Source organism: Delphinus delphis, chromosome 19 (genome assembly GCF_949987515.2).
Source record: "Delphinus delphis chromosome 19, mDelDel1.2, whole genome shotgun sequence".
Lineage (NCBI taxonomy): Eukaryota > Metazoa > Chordata > Mammalia > Artiodactyla > Delphinidae > Delphinus > Delphinus delphis.
In genome coordinates this window covers 42,499,839-42,517,384 of record NC_082701.1, presented here as the reverse complement: position 1 = coordinate 42,517,384, position 17,546 = coordinate 42,499,839, and the positions used below count along the sequence as shown (strand labels likewise).

General features: G+C 58.3%; 1 protein-coding gene across 2 annotated transcripts in view; it reads left to right on the top strand.

Annotated features, from left to right (window-relative positions):
* Positions 1–13,765, top strand: part of RAB11FIP4 (RAB11 family interacting protein 4) — a 118,492-nt gene extending 104,727 nt beyond the window's left edge. For both annotated transcript variants that reach the window (XM_059998321.1, XM_059998322.1), the window contains 8 exons: positions 683–782; positions 1,052–1,155; positions 2,247–2,387; positions 4,393–4,474; positions 5,277–5,414; positions 5,509–5,667; positions 6,780–6,923; positions 8,011–13,765. In XM_059998321.1, the coding sequence (XP_059854304.1) occupies positions 683–782; positions 1,052–1,155; positions 2,247–2,387; positions 4,393–4,474; positions 5,277–5,414; positions 5,509–5,667; positions 6,780–6,923; positions 8,011–8,127 (985 nt within the window). In that variant the 3' untranslated portion in view covers positions 8,128–13,765. The remainder of the gene's footprint in view (positions 1–682; positions 783–1,051; positions 1,156–2,246; positions 2,388–4,392; positions 4,475–5,276; positions 5,415–5,508; positions 5,668–6,779; positions 6,924–8,010) is intronic.
* The last annotated feature ends 3,781 nt before the right edge of the window (positions 13,766–17,546 follow it).

The following is a 17,546-nucleotide window of genomic DNA, read 5'->3' as shown; positions in this document are numbered from 1 at the left end:
GACCTCTTGGACCTGCCAGGGTCCTGCACCCGCTCTCCTGCAGACTCACCCCAGTTCCGCACCCGGGGCTCTGGGAGCTGCCAGCAAGTGTCCAGGAGCTGGGATGGGACAGTCTCTGGGCTGAGACCCTGGCTGCTGGCTGGGAGGGGAAGCGGCTGGGTTCTGCCTCGGGCAAGAGTTACCTGAACAGCACTGCTCGTTTCCAGTCCCAGCCACCGACCCACCGTCCCACCGTCCTGCAAAGCCTGGGTGGGTCTCCCTCCCCCTGCCCACCACCTGGGTCCCCAGAGATGTAGCGGGAGCTGGCTGGGTGGTCTCAGGCGGCCCGGGCCCTCTGCCGGGGCTGTGGTACCAGGCTGCCTGCACGGGGCGGTTTTCCAGGTGGAAGGGGCCGGGGTGGGGGGGGGCTCCTGCACCAGCTCTGGTCTGCGGCAGCTGCTGGCTGGAACACTGGTGTGCACGGCGTACTGACGCAGCACGAAAGGGCTCTGATGGACCGGCCGTGTCTGCTGGGGCTCAGGAGCCCCGTCTACCGTCCTCAGAGCACAATGATCTCTTGAGTTCAGAGGTCAGGCCGCTCTGCTCCCCTGACTGGGTGAGGGCACCCTCCCTGGGGTCCCGGTGCTCCCCCAGCCCATAGCCTGAGCCTGCAGCCAGACGTGCCTCCCCCACCCGTGTGCAGGCAGCTCATGCACAGCAGCAACTTCAGCAGCAGCAATGGCAGCACCGAGGACCTGTTCCGGGACAGCATCGACTCCTGTGATAACGACATCACTGAGAAGGTGGGCCTGGGCGGGCGGGGGACGTGACGTGGGCCCCCGGGGGTGGGGGGAGGGGCTCCTGACGGCCGCCTGGGGACTTGGGAGACCCTGTCCCTGCCCAGGAGTCGGGGCTAGGTGGCCCCGATCACATGGGCACATCCATGCCCGGCCCCACCCAGCACGACTCTTCACTCACAGTCATGCGGGACTCCTAGCCGTCAGTCCCACTAAGTTCTCAGTCCTGTGGACTTAGAGGTTTCCTCCACCCCACCCCTGCCCTGCTACGGTAGGTGAGTTTTCTGGAAAAGAAGGTGACAGAGCTGGAGAATGACAGCCTGAGCAACGGGGACCTGAAGAGCAAGCTGAAGCAGGAGAACACACAGCTGGTGCACAGGTGAGGCCTGGCCTTGGCTGGGACGCGGGCGCGGAGGGTGGGCCGTGTGCTGAGCCCCCGGGAGAAGCTGGGCGGAGTGAGGTGGGGGGGCGGCAACCTGCAGGTCCCTCTAGCTCTGAGGGTCTGTGATACGTCAGCCCCTGGCTGTGGGCCCTGCCCACACTGGGTGCCCAGGAGGACAGGTCTTTGGGGACAGGGAGACAGGCAGAGCTTGACCTCGGCCCCCCAGGTCTGCAGCCCCAGCTCGGGTGAAAGGGAAGAATTGGGATCCATTTCCTGTCTCTCTCTGTCCCACAACGATGAGAGCCTGACCTCCCTTCTGAGGGACAAGCTCTGCAGAGGGAGAGGCTGGTGCAAGTTGGGGGTTCACACCTGCCACCGGTGGGGAAGGGTCCAGGCATTGCTGCGCTCTCTGCCCAACAGAGGCCCACTGAACGTGACTCAGTGCGGTGGTGCGGTGGTGCGTGTATGGTGTAGTCCTCACAGGATGGCATAAACTTGGTAAACTGATCTCCGTCCAGGGTCTGGTCCTCAACCTCGTAGGGCCCAAAGATGAGTCCTCTTGTACAGCCCAGAAGTTCAGCTCCATGGAGGGGCTGTTGCCGTGAAAGGTACCCCACACTGACACACCAGTAGTGGGTTACGATGTCCACAGTGGGGCCTGGCCTTACCCAGCTCTGGCAGGCTCACCACCAGCCAGGATGTGCCTGTCTTTGCGGTCAGGGTGCCCAGCGAGCTGAGCTGTTGATCAGAGGGGGACCAGCCGGGAAGGAAGGGGGCAGAAGGAGTAGGTGAGGCCTGAGGGCTGTTTGATCCACTGTGGCGAGGCCGCCCTCTCTGTGCCCGCCCTGGGAGAACCCCTTCAACTGCCAGGGCCGCCCGCTCCCAGCTCCGGTGGCGGGTGTGGCTGGCACACCTCTCCTTAGTTGCTGTGGGGTCCCTCATTCATCTGTCAGCAAAGCTGCCGGCCCACAGTCGGGGTGTCAGGGTCTTGGGGTCCGGGGCTCCCAGTGGTCGCAGCCTGGGTTGCGGGGAGGAGAGTCAGGCCACAGGAGCTTGCCCTGCACTGGAGTCCTTGCCCCTCTCCTCAGGGTGCACGAACTGGAGGAGATGGTGAAGGATCAGGAGACCACGGCCGAGCAGGCCCTGGAGGAGGAGGTTCGGCGCCACCGTGAGGCCTACAGCAAGCTGGAACGGGAGCGCAGCACGGAGATCGAGCTGCTGAATACCAGGTGGGCCCGCGGGATGGCCCAGTGCCCTCTGCCCTCTGATGCGCCCTCACGCCCAGCTCTTGCCCTGTGGGCGGGTGCCGTTCCCATTGTATGGATGGGAAAACTGAGCCCCAAGGGGACGCCTCCTGGAAATCTACTTTTGATACTTGAACACTTGGATGTGTTCTTTAGGAAGCAAGTAAAAGAATGTTCATAGTAGGTACAACTGGAAACGACGCTTGTCTGTCAAGAGGAGGATAGGTTAAAAAAAACACACACACACAGTGGTCTTGCCCTGAGTCCTGTACTGGGTCTGATGTCCAGGCTTGGAGCGCCCCCTGCTGTCAGATTCTTCCCGACCCTGAACACTGGGGCGCACTGGCCCCAGGCCCCAGGGACCAAGGATAAGCAGGGCTGCTCCTGGGCCTGGAGCATGGCTGTTGGAACCTGCGGCAGGCAGGGAGAGGACGGGCCTGGGAGTCTGGCTTGGTCACGCGTTAGCTCCATGATGTTGGACATACTCGGTCACTCTCTGGGCCTCGGTATCCATCTGTCAGCCCTCCCTGGAGAGTGACCAGGAAGGCAGGTCGGCTGATGCACGTCAGAACACCGCACACAGGTGAGGGCTCTGACGATGCCAAGGCCCTCCCCCGACCCAGGCCAGGGAGGCCACCTGGGCCCCTGGCAGAGAGGATGGCTAGCCTGCTCTTCTCAGGCCCCCTGTGGCCCCGGTCTCTGAGCTGAGCCTCTGGAGTCTGACAGGTCCAGCCGGGGTGGAGGGTGGGTTGGGAGGTGGGCTCCCTCCTTGTACCTCACAGCTGGCAGGCAGGTGGTCCCCTGCCTGCTGAGGTCAAGCAGGCCCAAAGGAGCTTGGTGGGCGGGACCCCTGTGCAGCTGGGTGAGGCCTCCCAGCTCCCCGGTGCCTGACGCGCTTTGTCCCCTTTATCGACCGGGGCTTCATCTTAAGGTCCCACGGGTGTTCTAGAAGCTGCTGTTTTGCATCTGTTCCTTAATGAGGCAGGTGCCTCACTAAGCATCACGTTCTCTGCCTGCTTCTGACAGCCGGCCGGTCGGCTGGCCTGGGAGAGGTGGCCGGGATGCAGGTGGTGGAAGAAGACCGTGGGGGTGCGGACCAGGGCCGAGGCTGAGCACTGTCCCCTAACCCGTGCCCCTGTCCAACTCCAGGGGGCGCTGTTCCCACAGACGCTGCAGGCAGCGCTCCCAGAGTCTGCAGTGTGCTTTGTGCCTCAAGAGAGGTGGCCTCGTCGGGGGTTGGGGGGTGGTCTGAATCCCCCTTAGGCCCTGGCCCGGGGCGTCTCCTGGGGAGCCCAGAGGGCAGCGGGGGCCAGGAAGCCCTCTCTCCACGAAGGAGGACATGACAGTGGGAAGGAGAGGGAATGCCCTACCAGAAATGGCCCTGCACTGTCCTGGTGCCACTGGCCAACGGCCCAACTCACCTACCCCTCTTCTCAGGTCACTGAAAACTGACCTGGACAGTCCTGGTGAACATTAACACAGAGGAACCACTGCCCGTGGGCGTCAGAGGCAGCTGCAGCGATGGCTTGGAGGGCAGAGCCCTGGGGGAGATGCGGGGGAGAAGGTTGCCTTCCAATGGTGAATCCTAACAGGAGGACCCTGCCCCAGATGCCACAGGAGGACTCTCTCCATTAGCAGAAGAATACCACTGCCTACCCCCTCCCCAACCCCGGGGGTGTTTCAGGCCCTAAGCAGTATGCAGAAAGAACCTTATGTTCCTATTCATTCACAAACAAGTGTTTCCTTTTATCCAAAAATAATAACAACTCAGGGTCTTTACTATTTTGCCTTGGATGACAGGAAGCTCAAAGCCATATTACCATTTGGAACAATTATTCATATTCTCTCTCTCTCTCTCTCTCTCTCTCTCTCTCTCTCTCTCTCTCTCTCTTATTTCTGGTATGTACCCTCCAGGGAGCGGAGAATTGCTGCAGACTGTCAAATTGTAAGGGAATCTCCATTTTTGACATTCTTGTCCTCCTTTCCCCAGGGTGCAGCAATTAGAGGAAGAAAATACGGAGCTTAGGACGACAGTGACTCGGCTGAAGTCGCAAACAGAGAAGCTGGATGAGGTAAGCAGCAGGTCCCGGCGTCGCTCAGACTTGGATCTTGAGCCAAATCCACAGAGAGGCTGCGTGGGCCATCGGAGGCCTTTAGTTTCTAGTTTCTGAAATTCTAATAAAATTGCTGTAGCCAAAAAAAAAAAAAAGGCATCAAACATGAATAATTCATTTTTCCATATTTCTTATTTTCCAAGTTTTCTATAGTGAATATCTATTTCCTTGTATTACAGGGGAAAATAAAAAAAAAAAAAAAAGAGGTTAGCTTCTGTTTGGGGTCTTACCTTTTTTAAAAAATTTATTTTATTTATTTATTTATTTATTTATTTATTTATTTTTGGCCACATTGGGTCTTTGTTGCCATGCACGGGCTTTCTGTAGTTGCAGCAAGCAGGTGGCTTCTCTTGTTGCGCAGCACGGGCTCTAGGTGCACAGACTTCAGTAGTTGTGGCTCACAGGCTTAGTTGCTCCGCGGCATGTGGGATCTTCCCAGACCAGGGCTCGAACCCGTGTCCCCTGCATTGGCAGGCTGATTCTTAACCACTGCACCACCAGGGAAGTCCAGGGCATCTTACCTTATTCGGGTCCATCTGGCATCATTGAAAGGCTTCAGAGACCGGAGATTTTTCTAGCTGTGTCTCTAGACTCCTAGGGGATCGGGCCATTTCTTTAATCCGTGCCTCGGAGGGCTCTGTTCAAGGGGCTGATCTGATGGCCCATTTGTCGAGGTGGCTGCCCCGGCCCCCAGCAAAGCCCCTGGAGCACAGCGGGCCCCCTGGGAACTCTCCCCCTGCCCCGGTCTCCCCGGCTCCAGGAGCGGCAGCGCATGTCCGACCGGCTGGAGGACACCAGCCTGCGGCTCAAGGATGAGATGGACCTGTACAAGCGCATGATGGACAAGCTGCGGCAGAACCGCCTTGAGTTCCAGAAGGAGCGGGAGGCGACGCAGGAGGTGGGTCCCGGGCCGGCAGGTGCCAGGGCTCCCGCCCCGCCCCCGCCGCATGCCCCGCCCCCTGCTCCCGCCAACCAGCCTCTTGCCCCCGCAGCTCATCGAGGACTTGCGCAAGGAGCTGGAGCACCTGCAGATGTACAAGCTGGACTGCGAGCGGCCGGGCAGAGGCCGCGGCTCGTCCTCCGGCCTGGGCGAGTTCAATGCCAGGGCCCGAGAGGTGGAGCTGGAGCATGAGGTCAAGCGGCTCAAGCAGGTGGGCCCTGGGAGCCTCTGACCCACGGGATAAGGTGTACAGGTCCCCTCCGGGTGGGTGTCCTGTGAGGGGCCGAGAGCCGTAGCGCCCCCTTCCCCGACGAAACTGCCTGCTCCTCCCAACACCCTCGTTGTCAGGGCTACTGGTCCCCGTCTCACGGCTCAGCCGAGGCAGATGGAAATCCCAGGGGCTCTGCTCAGCATCCGTGAAAAGAAGCAGACACCAGTCTTCTGTCCTGGGCGCGAGGGGTGTGGGAGGAGGCTCTACCCAGCCACCCAATAGTGCCTCGCTGCGTTGCGTTCTCCGAGGAGCAGACCCCGCGCCCAGGATTCCGTTTCAGATGGTTTCCGCAAGCACTCCCATGATTGGAGACCAGTTGGGGGTGGGGGAAGCGGGATCAGGGTAGGGCAGTGACCCAGCGAGGGCATGATGGTGCGGGAAGCCCGCACCCAGAGACTCTGAGTTGACCACCCCCCAACCGACCCCCGGAAGCAGAGGTGCTGGAGGTTCTGCTCCCACAGCAATCCTAAACCCCAGCCCTTCTCAGCCACGAGGGGGCGCCCTAGGCCCCAAGTGTGAGCAGTTAGGAGCCTTGAGGCAAAAGCTGGAGTGCAGGGCTGGTCACCAGGGTCTGGGCAGGACAGTACTGGGCCTGCTGTACTCAGGAGCGAGGGTGCCCCTGGAAAGCACTCCCAAGAGCGGGATTCCTGAGCCCAGCTGCAGGAGGGGCCACGGAGATGAGCTGACCTGTCAGCCCAGAGATCTAGAGCATCACTTCTCACCAAGGGCCAGTGTTGGAGAAGGAGCCACTGGGTGGGCGGGGCCCCTCTTCTGGCTGCCAGGGGGGAAGGGGTGGCCTGGAGCCATGCCCCTGTCTGGAAACTTGGCTCCCTGAGCAGGGCTGTTAACTCCTCCTCAGAACCCCAGGACCTCCCAGGACCCAGCTCTCCTCCCCCTCAAGCGTGGCAGATGCCCCGTCATCTGTGGGTGTCCTGGACGGGCCATGACACACGCCCAAGGGGTGGAGAGGGTGCTGGTGGCAGTCAGGGAGCAGTGGCTGCGGAGAAGTGGGTTCCGGTGGGAGCTGGTATCGCCTTTGTCCCCCTCCCCAGGAGAATCATAAGCTGCGGGACCAGAACGACGACTTGAACGGGCAGATCTTGAGCCTCAGCCTCTACGAAGCGAAGAACCTCTTTGCCACCCAGACCAAAGCCCAGTCGCTGGCTGCGGAAATAGACACGGCCTCTCGTGATGAGGTAAGGTGCCCAGCAACTCTCGCCTTGGAGCCTGGCTGCTCATGTGTCCTGCCCCATCTCACCTGTCTCGACGACAAGCCTCAGGCTGCCCAGGGCCTGGCCCCTCGAAGTCTCCATCTGCAGTGACCCCGAGTGACAGGGGAGAGCGGTGAGGCAAGGAGGCTGCAGGTGGAGTTAAATCCGCTCCGATTTCCTGTACGTGGTGGGAGGAGCATATGGGTTTGGGAGCAGAACGGAGTTTTGAGTCTTCACTCTGCCAGGAACATGCCGAAATGGCCAGTTGATTTCATCAACTTATAATCCAGGGGAGGCTGGACGACCCCTCCCCCAAGTCAAGAGGGGAAGGACGCTAGCATTTCTTGGCCACCTGCTTGCGGTATGTCTTCACTTAATCTTCTGAGAACTCGAAGGCTTTCTGAACACTTACCTGTCACAGATCGGGAGATCAGGACACAAGATCACCCAACTTACGGAGGGAGAGGGACCCAGGTCTCTAGCTGCAAAGCCCACTCTTTCTGCCCCACCGGGGTGTGCTTATGAAAGATCAGGCCTCCGAAATACCCAGATTAGATTTCAACACGAATCATGAGTCACTGAACTCTTACCCTGTGCTTGGGACACACAGCTAAGAGCTGGCCCCTGGGCCTCAAGGAGCTCCCATGTGAGCCGGGCACCAGCCTCCAGCCTGCGGGCAGAGGCAGCATTTCAGTTACAGCCTAAAGGACACGGCAGGAGTTGACCTGGAGAAGGACAACGGCAGGGCCGGAGGGTGGTGAGAGGGACGTTCCAGGCAGAGGAAACAGCTGGCAGTCTTAAGGACTTTGGATGTCACTCCTGACTATAAACGCCTCTGGCCAGTGTTCTCTCCCTTTATCAGAAAATCACCCATACCTGGACTCCTCCGTGGGCCGGTGATATGAGCCTCTCTGGGGGTGTGGCCTGGGCCTCTTCGTATTTAACCCTCCCTGGGTGTGATGCCCTAGACTCATGCCCTGGCCCCGAGCGCTGAGGCTGGTCTTGGGGCACTGGCTCTGCCCACACCCCAGCCCCGGCCTGGCCTCTGACCTCTCTTTCTCGTTGCCTTCAGCTCATGGAAGCCCTAAAAGAGCAGGAGGAGATCAACTTCCGGCTGAGGCAGTACATGGACAAGATTATCCTTGCCATCCTGGACCACAATCCCTCCATCCTCGAGATCAAGCACTGAGACGAGGGGCCTGGCTGCAGAGCGGCCTCGGGACCCCTGGACCCCGGGATTAAGGGCCAGATCCTGCCTGAGGATGCGGCCCAGGCCGGGCTCCCACGCACACTGTAAATGTGTCTCTGGCCACGGTGGTGTAACGTGTACTGGTGTGTATGCGGGGAGGCCATGCGCACAGCAAGGGGTGAGCGTGGGCCGTGGCCGCGGGCGCCATCTGTGCTGTTAGCCGTCCTTGCACTTTGTGGTCCCTTTGCATGGGGCAGAGGGTCCCCGAGGTGGGCGGCGGCGAGGTCGGCAGTCAGGAGTTACTGTAACGATGAGAGCTAGAAGCTTGTGTTTCAGATACTGGATAAAATGATTCTACCTCTGGGGACCAGGATTAAAAAGTACTCTAGTGAGACAGGCTCTTCCACCACATCCCTGTTTCACCCTGGGAGTGGGAGCAAAATTACCATCTTTTCCAGGAGTTCAAATGCCTCACCAACCTCTTCGGCCACCTTTCAGGCCCAGGTGCTTGAGCTCGGAGAGGAAGAAGGAGCGTATGGGGGGAACGCGTAGGGGCCCCTCACGAGCCCCCCCACCCCCAGCCGGCAGCCCGTGTGAGGCTGTGCACAGTGTGTCCCAAGGACTCAGGTTTGTGGAGGAGCTGGAGGGGGCGACCTTCATCCTGAGAATTCTTGGCGTTCTGAGAGTTCCCCGCAAACTTCTCCATCCCTGCTCACCTACCTCTCCCTCTCTGTCTTTTTTGTTTTTTAAGACACTGAAAAATGAGCAGCGTTCACCTGGGTGTACATGAAGGGTTAAAAGAAAGGGGGAAGGAGGCTGGGGACAGTCTAAGGCACGCGTTGGCGTTGGGCAACCAAAGACACGATTTTCAGGCGGGAGCACGCTCAGGTCCCTGTCAGCATCCTTTCCTGTGGATGCCTTTTAAGAGAGGGCATGGATGGACCCTCTCGACAGCTCCCTCGGGCTAGAAGTGGGCCTTGCTTACCTGTCCCTGGGAATGGCCTTGGGTTTGGATTTTCAGAATCCAAGCTCTGGGCTTGGCTCAGTTGGGTGGTGAGGGCCCCGTGTTCCAGCCTTTAGAAACACACCTGTACTCGGGTCTCAGCCAGGGGAACAAACGCCGTGCTGGTGGGAGAGACGGTTGGGGAAGTTGCAGGGAAACCTTAGTCTTCCATCCTGGTGACACGTGGTGGAAATTCACCCTCTGGATCTTTCATGTGATGTTTGGTTCTAGGTGGCTGGGAGTAGATACGGTACTTCCCTTTGAGTTTTCCAGTGTGTCTCAGTTTTGTATGGCTTGTGAATTGTTTCCTTAATCCAAATACATATAAACAATGTATGGTCTTATTTTCCCCCCTGCAGTTTCTTGTTTCCTTCAGCACTTCTAGTGTGAACAGGAAAGCTTGGGCATCTTGGGGAGGGGTGTATTCAAAGGAGAGAGGGCAGGAGAGGGTGAAGAGGGGACCTAGGGCCTCGAGTGTGTTCCCGCTCACAGAGCAGGGCTGTGGCCAGGACTGATGTTCGTCCCATTCCAGCCAACGTTTGCTTTTGTTGGAGTTCGTGATTTCTTTCTAAGCGTATGCATGGCATCTGTTTCCTGCAGCAAATCGTGGGGCTGCATTGGTCTGATCCAGGACTTCGGGGCCGCGCACACCAGGAGGATGAGGGCAGGGGTCAGTCTCCTGGGAGTCTCTCAACCCCCTAAGGACACTGGTCTCCTTGGGCCCCCCAGGGGTCTGGGCGGAAGCAGCGGTGGAAAGAAGGCACGAGGAGTGGGTCTCTTGAGAATTTGCTAGTAGGGAGGAATGGCATGAGTTAAAGGACAGGAAAGACGATGAATCCCGAGGTGGCTTTGGTCTGGCTTTTACAGGGAGGCATCCTGCGGAGAGGCCAGCCGGATCCGGACCCCGGTCTGTGGGGGACTCGCCCAGGGATGAGCATGTTGATGTGTTACCCGCCCTGACGTGGAATTCCAGGGGAGGCCGCAGAGGCCTGAGTTAATAAAGTCACAAGGTGGGAAGGAATCTCGGCCAAGGGGAAAGCGGTGGAAAAAGCTGTCGGCCTGCAGGGGGCGCCACGGGAGCGGACTCCCGCGGGAAGTGCTAGTCGGGAAGGCCCCTCGGGACCTGGTCTCTGGAACGGGCTGACTGTAAAATGAGACTGAGTTCCACTTAACACACGCCCCATGTTAAATCTAACCTTCTCACTTCAGCCAGAATGTATCAGATTGGCTTTTTAAGAGCCTGTAGCTTTTTAGCCTGAGGGGGGCAGCTGCCGGAGGGGTCCCAGCCCCACAGCCTCTGGGCAGGTTCCAGAGCTGGACTGACTGGTCCAGGTGGGGCAGAACGTGCTCTCTTCCTGTGTTTTCTCCTTCCTTTGTTTTCCGGTGGAGGGTTCTGCTTCTGTCTCTCAGCGGCGGGGCTGCTAGATAGTATACAGGATGCCCAGTGAAATCTGAATTTCAGGTAAGCAAATGACTCAGTAGGTGTTCCCTGCAGTACTTGGGACACATTTTATTAAATGGAGAAGCTTTTAAAATTCTGATAACTGGGCCCAGTCCCCAGAGGTTCTGATTCCGTAGGTGTGGGGCGTGGCCCGGGCATCAGTGTTGTTGTTTTTTAAAGAATTCCCCAGGTGATTATAATTTAACTGGGTGCCCCATGAGGGTTTCGGTTTTGCCAAGCCTGGCAACTGTACCAAGTAGGGATTACAGTAACTTGTGTGAGGTTTAGAGGTGTTTGGGGGTGTGGGGAGCGGCTTCTGCAGCAGATTCACATTTTACATGACTCTGGGCTATCCTTGCCTTCAATCAGAGCCCCAGCAAAATTCGTTGAACCAGCAAGTGTTTAAAAAAAAAAAAATTAACTTTGAATTGCCGGAGTTAGGCAAGTTACCTTAATGCGCAGATTCTTCAAGAATTGTCAGAGGGAAATTATCCTTGATCTAGAAACGCCTAATACACTCTATTTCTCACCTATTAAAAACACAAAACTGGACAACCTCGCAGAGTTCCTGGGCCTGAAACGGGGCTTCTCAGCTTGGGCCGTGCATTGGAATCACCTGGGGAGATTTTTTTAAATGCCGCTGCCTGAGCCCCCAGAGATTTGGATTTAATTGGTGTGGGTGTGGCCCAGGTGCCCAGCTGTTTAAAGAGCTCCCCAGGTGATGGTGCGGCCACGGGGGTTGCTGGCCAGAGGCAGAGAAAACCTCTGTTGGGCTTGTTAACCCAGGTGCTGGGTAACAGCGGGTTCTCCTGCTGGGATGTTGGTGGCTTTTCCTGTGATGGTGATGTCGGATGGTGAGACGTTCGCTGACCCCTCGCCCCCCAGGATGGGAGGCCAGATGCCTTCAGGAGTGGGTGGATCCAGCTGTTCTCACTAGCCTAGGGGTTAGCGAACCCTAGTGGGCTGGGCTCTCTGCCTGTTGCTCGCGGAGCTGGTGGGTGGCACATGTTGGGATGTATCAGACACAGTCCGGAGTGGGAGCAGAACGGAGTGGGGGCGGGAAGGGGCGGGTGGGTGCCGAAAGCAGCCTCCGAAACAGCAGCCACCCACCTGCACAGCCGAGCCCGCGGGGATTCCCGCTTTGGGGGTTTTGCCTCTGATCTGTTTTCAGGCTGGGGGTTAAAGGTCACCCCAGCACCTCCCCTGTTAGTAGCCATACCAGCATCCCCGCCCAGCCCTGGAGGCTCCAGGCGCTAATCTGCTGGATTCCTGGCCGAGCCAGGTCCTGAGGGTCAGGACGGCTCTTTTGTTCCAGCGAGGGACTTATAACGGGCAAAGGCCTTCAGGGGCCGGTGGGGCCTGTGGGACCATGAAGAAATTAAGCCCTCTTTTTGTGCTGCTGGGTATGTGTGTTTAATGCATTTAAACCTAAAAGCGAACTTTAGATGCGATGCGATGGGAACAGGGGAAGCAAGCGTCGGGATGGCTATAGTGCCAAGGAAACGGCTGTTCGCCCGGCAGATCTACAGCGACTCTCTTTCAGGGCTGAGGTGGGTTTTAGATTAAGGAGAGGGGCCATTCGGGACTGCAGCCCTGGCACCCGCCCCGGCCTTTGCTCCTCTGGGACTAGGCCAGCTCCTCTAATGCTATGCTTCAGGCTGGCCAGAGGCCTCAGGCTAGAGGGGCCACGCCCTCCTGGGTGACTTGGCGCAAGTCCGTTCCCTCCGCTGACCTTAGGGACCTCCGGGCCCTGCCACCCCGTTCTGAGTGCGCCCATGAACGGGCAGGGAGCAGGAGAGGCCGGAGCCATGGGCCTGTTTCCCTGCCCTCCTGCCACGCCCCACCTACCTGGGAAATAGGCTGCCTTCTAGAAAGGTGTGTTTCTAGAAGCGTAGACCCTGCGAAGCCTGATGCCACATGACGTTGGTGCTCCGACCTCGTAGGCTCCTCTTTCCGCTGTGATTGTAACGGAGGGGGAGGGGTGTCTGCCCGGAGCCAGCAGCAGGGGGGTGGCTGGGAGAGGCACCCTGGCGCCGGCCCTGCAGGATCTCGGTGCTGTCGTCTGGGGAGACGTGCCTTCTCCGGGCCCCTCTGCTTTGCTGTGCTGCACAGGCTGTGTTTTGTCTGCATGGTTTGGGGTCATTGTCCTTGTGCCTTCTCTCCCCTGTCACCACTGTACAGGAGTTTCCACTGCCCCCTTTCTACGTCCTCTGTTTACCCGAGCCCTGTGAAGTGTACATAGCGTCCCCCTTCGCGTCCACGTGCCTCCGCCCCGCGACGCCCGCCCCCCGCACGCCCGTCCACAGGCCCCAGCTCCGCTTCCTCCGCTCGCTCAGCCGTGCAGACTTGCTGACCTGGGACAGGTGTTTCATTGTGGTCTCACTCAGCCCGTCGTCCAGCCTGCCGCTGTTTAGGCGCCTTGCACACTAGAAAAGGCTCACTCTGTGCAAAGCAGCTTCTCCCACAGCCCCCTCCCTGAGTCGGTGTCAGTACCTGTAGCCGGCAGAGCGCACCTTCTTAAGCTGGGCGTCGGCCCGGCCGCGATGTCGTGGGTCTGCGGCCGCTCTGTGGGCCCCTCGGAGGAGGCACCCCGGCCCAGCCGCGCCGCTTCCAGTGCTTGGCACTGGGCCTGGGTTCAGGGCCATCGCCATCTGGTGTCTAAACAGCTGCGGACTCCAAACAGGCAGAAGGAAGGGGCTTCTGGCTGCATCCCCTGCCTGCCACTGACAGCTGCCCAGCTCTTCCTCATCTGCCCAAGGTGCTCAGACCCGGGTGCCATTCAATCCCCGGTGAGGTCAGGACCGCCGTCGGACCAGGCGTCGCTGAGGACTGGCTCGCAGCCCGCTGGCTCCCTCGTCCCCGGCTCTTCCCGCTTTCTTGGCTGGGGTCTCCGGGGCCCGGGTGGGCTGAGCTGCATGTGAGGCTCATCGAGGGTTTGTCGGGTGGCTCTGACGCATCGTGGTTTTCACCTGAGTCTTTTGCCCCAGGAGCCTCCGTCTGGAAGCAGGTTTAGCTTTGGGGCTGGAGGGAGACCTCCACCTCCAGGCCCCAGGGTGGGGAGAGGGTGGGGAGGCTCCAAGGCTGTGTCCTGGGGTCCCGAGCTGTCTGCCAAGAAGGAGCAGGCTCTCAGAGGCAGGCTCCCTCGGGAACGCTCACGTACAGACCCAGGTGTAAATAAACACTTTGCTCTTCTTGCCTGACTTGACGGTGTTTCTGTGGTAGGGGAGGGAGGGTGGAAGAGGTGAGGCCTGGTCCCAGAACTCCTGGGGTCAGTCTCCCATAGGAAGAGCGGGCCTCATCCAGTGTACCAGGGTGGCTGGTGCCCCTCCGGGGGCAGGGGCTCACCCTGCAGACCCTCTTTTGAGCCTGTCCTCGGGACAGCACCTAGGAGAGGCGATGGGCATCCCAGAAGCCCTGATAACGGCACCATCCAGCTCTCGGGGCTGTGACGTTTGAAAACTGTGTCCTCACTGCAGCCACGTTCCCTTTCCCAGCAGGGGCCTCCCAGGGCTATCAACTTGTTCTGCTCACTAACGGGGTCCCCATGTCGTCTTCTGCCGTGTCCGCGCCCATGGCTCCCCTGGGTCACAGGCCCAGGTCCTCCACTTGAGCGTGGGTCCCGCCAAGCACTGGAGGTGCTCCAGGTTGGTGGCCCGGACCCCCAGGGTCCTGTCTGCCCCTGGTGGTGGTTATGGAATTCCAGGTGTCAACAGGGTTCACAGGCGCAGCCTCTCTGGAGGTGAGTCTGCCTTCCTGTTAGCCCAGGCCCTCTTAGCTCCCCACGCAGGCCCAGGTGCTATAGGTCTGCCCAAGTGGGCAGACGGTGCCCCATTCATCGGAGTCACACAGCCTCCTGGGCTCACAGCAAAGTCCTCTTCCAACCCTGGGCGTTCTGTGATCTGGACCTTTACTCTCTCCATCCTCCTAACGCGCCTTTCCCTTCCCAACGAGGGTTGCCAGATTCTGCAAGTCAAGATACAGGATACCCAGTTAAATTCGAATTTCAGATAAATAATTTTTCAGTGTACGTATGTCCCAATAACTAAAGTTATTCATTGTATAGCTGAAATTCAGATTTAACTGGGCGTCCTGTATTTTATCTGACAACCCCATTCCACGCTCCTTCTAGGACCCCTCTGCTGCCAGCCAGGTGTCTCCAATTCCTGAGCACTGGCCCTGCACCCCAGTTTCAAAAACGGCTTCCTTCTTAGTTTGCCACTACTTTTTTTTGAGACTGGTCCTGCCTCCCCTACCCCAGCCATCCGGAAGCAACTGCTGGCCTTTCCAGAAGCTGTAGCCCCCTTGCACCCTGCCTTGGGGTGTGTGTGTTGAGATCTGAAGTCCTGAAAAGGTGAACTCGTTGTTAAGGAAGCAGAGGAGAGTGCAGTGGGGTCTCGGGATCCAAGGTGGGGACAGGGTGTCACTGATAAAACCCCAGTATTAAACTTCCAACCTGCTGATGTTTCACAATAATTAGGCCATTTCTGAGCACCAACTCTGCGTTCATGGAAAAAGTCCTGCACTTGAAATCAGACCCCCATTCTATGACTTCCTTCTGTGTGACTGAGCAAGTTTTCTGAGTTTCGGTTGCCTCGTCCGTAAAGCGAGGGAAGTAACCGTTCCTACCCATGGAGTCAAGCCACCAGATGGGGATCCAGTAAGTGCTTGCAGAATCAGAATCTGGATTTCGGGAGGCAAAACTCACCTTCCCTCAAAGGCTCCTTATCGAAACGTCTCCTCTATTAAATTAGTTTTCTAGGGCAGCTATAAAAATGTACCACAGGGGACTTCCCTGGCAGTCCAGTGGTTAAGACAACGAGCTCTCAATGCAGGGGCACGGGTTCAATCCCTGGTCAGGGAAATTTCCCACATGCTGCATGGCATGGCCAAAAAAAAAGTTACCACAAATTGGGGGAGGGGTGGGATGGTGCTTAAAACAACAGAACTTGATTCACAGTTCTGGAGGCCACAAGTCTGAGATCAAAGTGTCAGCAAGGTCAGTGCCTTCTGCAGTCTCTGAGGGAGGATCTGTGCCGCGCCTCTCCTGGCTGACGGTTGCCAGCAATCCTTGGTGCTCCTGGCTTGTGGCTGCATCGCTCCAGCCTCCGCCTTGGTTGTCGCATGGCCGTCTTCCGTCTGGGTATCTCTGTGACCAAAATTTGCTCTTATAAGGACACAAGACGTTGGATTAGAGCCACCCTACTTTAGTATGACCTCAACGTGATCACAACCGCCATCACCCTATTCCCAAATAAGGCTACGTTCACAAGTACAGGGCTTAGGGCTTTAACATACCGTTTGGAGGGGACACGATTCAACTCAGTTTACTCTTCTGGAGAGAGGTGAGAGCAAGCCCTGCAGTGTGTGCAGGCTGGGACCCCTGCACAGTCTTGGAGACCGTTTTCTCACCCTCTTTATCACTGATGACGTTGTCCCTACGACGCCTAGAGGTCACGGTGCCTGCAAAAGTGTTCCATTGTCAGATCCCACCAGCTCACCATGCCCTCAAATTTAGGCCCTTTTAGAGTCATCTGGGCCCAGGACAAAGTCTCCTGAAGGGTCAAAAATACCTGGATACAAAATCACTCAACCAACAGACTTAATCTACCGGGCACCAAGGGGGGATGGGAGTTGGGGGCAAGGGGACTGAGGCCAGTGGGCAGCAGGGACAGCTTCCCTGAGGAAGGGCTGTTTCAGCAGAGCCCTGAAGGATTGTAGGATCTGGGAATCACACGTGGGGGAGGCCGGTAGAGAGCACGGCCGTTTCGGGGTACGGTGTCCGGGAGGTGAGTGGAGAGGTGGGGCTGGGGAGAGGACAGCTGAGGCCCTGCAGAGCCTGCTGGGCCAAGGGTGGATCTCATCATTAAGCAAACGTTTCATCAGCACCTGATAGACGCTCAGTGGAGGTGAGGCGCTGGGTTTATGACAGCAAAACAAACCCGCTCCCCAGCCTCAGGGCACAGCAGCTTCTAGAAAGGGAGGTTCTCAAACTTGGCTGCATATTTGAATCACCTGGAGGAATTTTAAACCACGTGGATGTAGGGCCCCGGCCCAGTGATTTGGATTCAGGTGGGGCTAGACGCTGGGGTTTTTTCCAAACCCCCGCCCCCGCCCCCCCAGTGATGCCAGTGTGTGGCCAGAGCAGAGAGTCATGGGTGCATAATCACTGCTGAAATCATTTTAGGAGTCGGGAGATTTCAACTAGGCCTGAAGGAGGAGCTGGAGATGGCCAGGTGAGAGAGGTTGGGGAAAACAGAGAAAGAACAACAGGTGCAAAGGCCTTAGGAGAACTAGCGGGGCAGAGGGCAGAGGGCAGGGGTCAGGGGGCAGGACTGTGGCAACCACTGAAGGATCTTAAGCCAGCGTCAGCCTGCTCCGAGCTGAGTTTCAGAGAGCGGCAGCAGGACCGGGTAGGTTGCCGAGAGAGGAACCAAGACGAAGGCAGTGTGGACTCAGGTAAGACCTGGTCGGTTTTGTTTTTTGCTGCGTGAGGCGGAGAGTTGGAATCACCAGCTTTGGATGGTCACTTGGGCAAGGGAGCCAGGCTTCTCATGGCCTTGCTGGGCAGGTCCACCCAGCCAACCCATCTCCGGAAAATGACTAACCTACGCCTAGAGGTGGAGAAAGCTATTCCCGTGGCATCTCGCTTGCAGGCCCAGGATCCTCAGGGGGAGGAGGTGCAGCCCTGCGAACTGTGGCGTCCAGAGATCCGTGGTCAGCAGGGGGCCCCTGGTGAGGGGTGAATCGGGTTCAGTCAGTCCATCTGGCTGCTATCTGACTTTTGAGCCGCGGAGAAGTGGGATTTGGCAATACTCCTCCCCCTACAGCCCCTCTCCCCTCCCTAATCCCTGTGCCTAATGTGGTGTTTGGCCCCCAAGATGCAACAACTAGGTGGTTCGTGTCGCTGGCGTGTCTTTAGGGCTCACCGTGCGTGCGCCCTGCAGTGTTTTGAGTGCTTGGAGTGGGGCCGTGGGC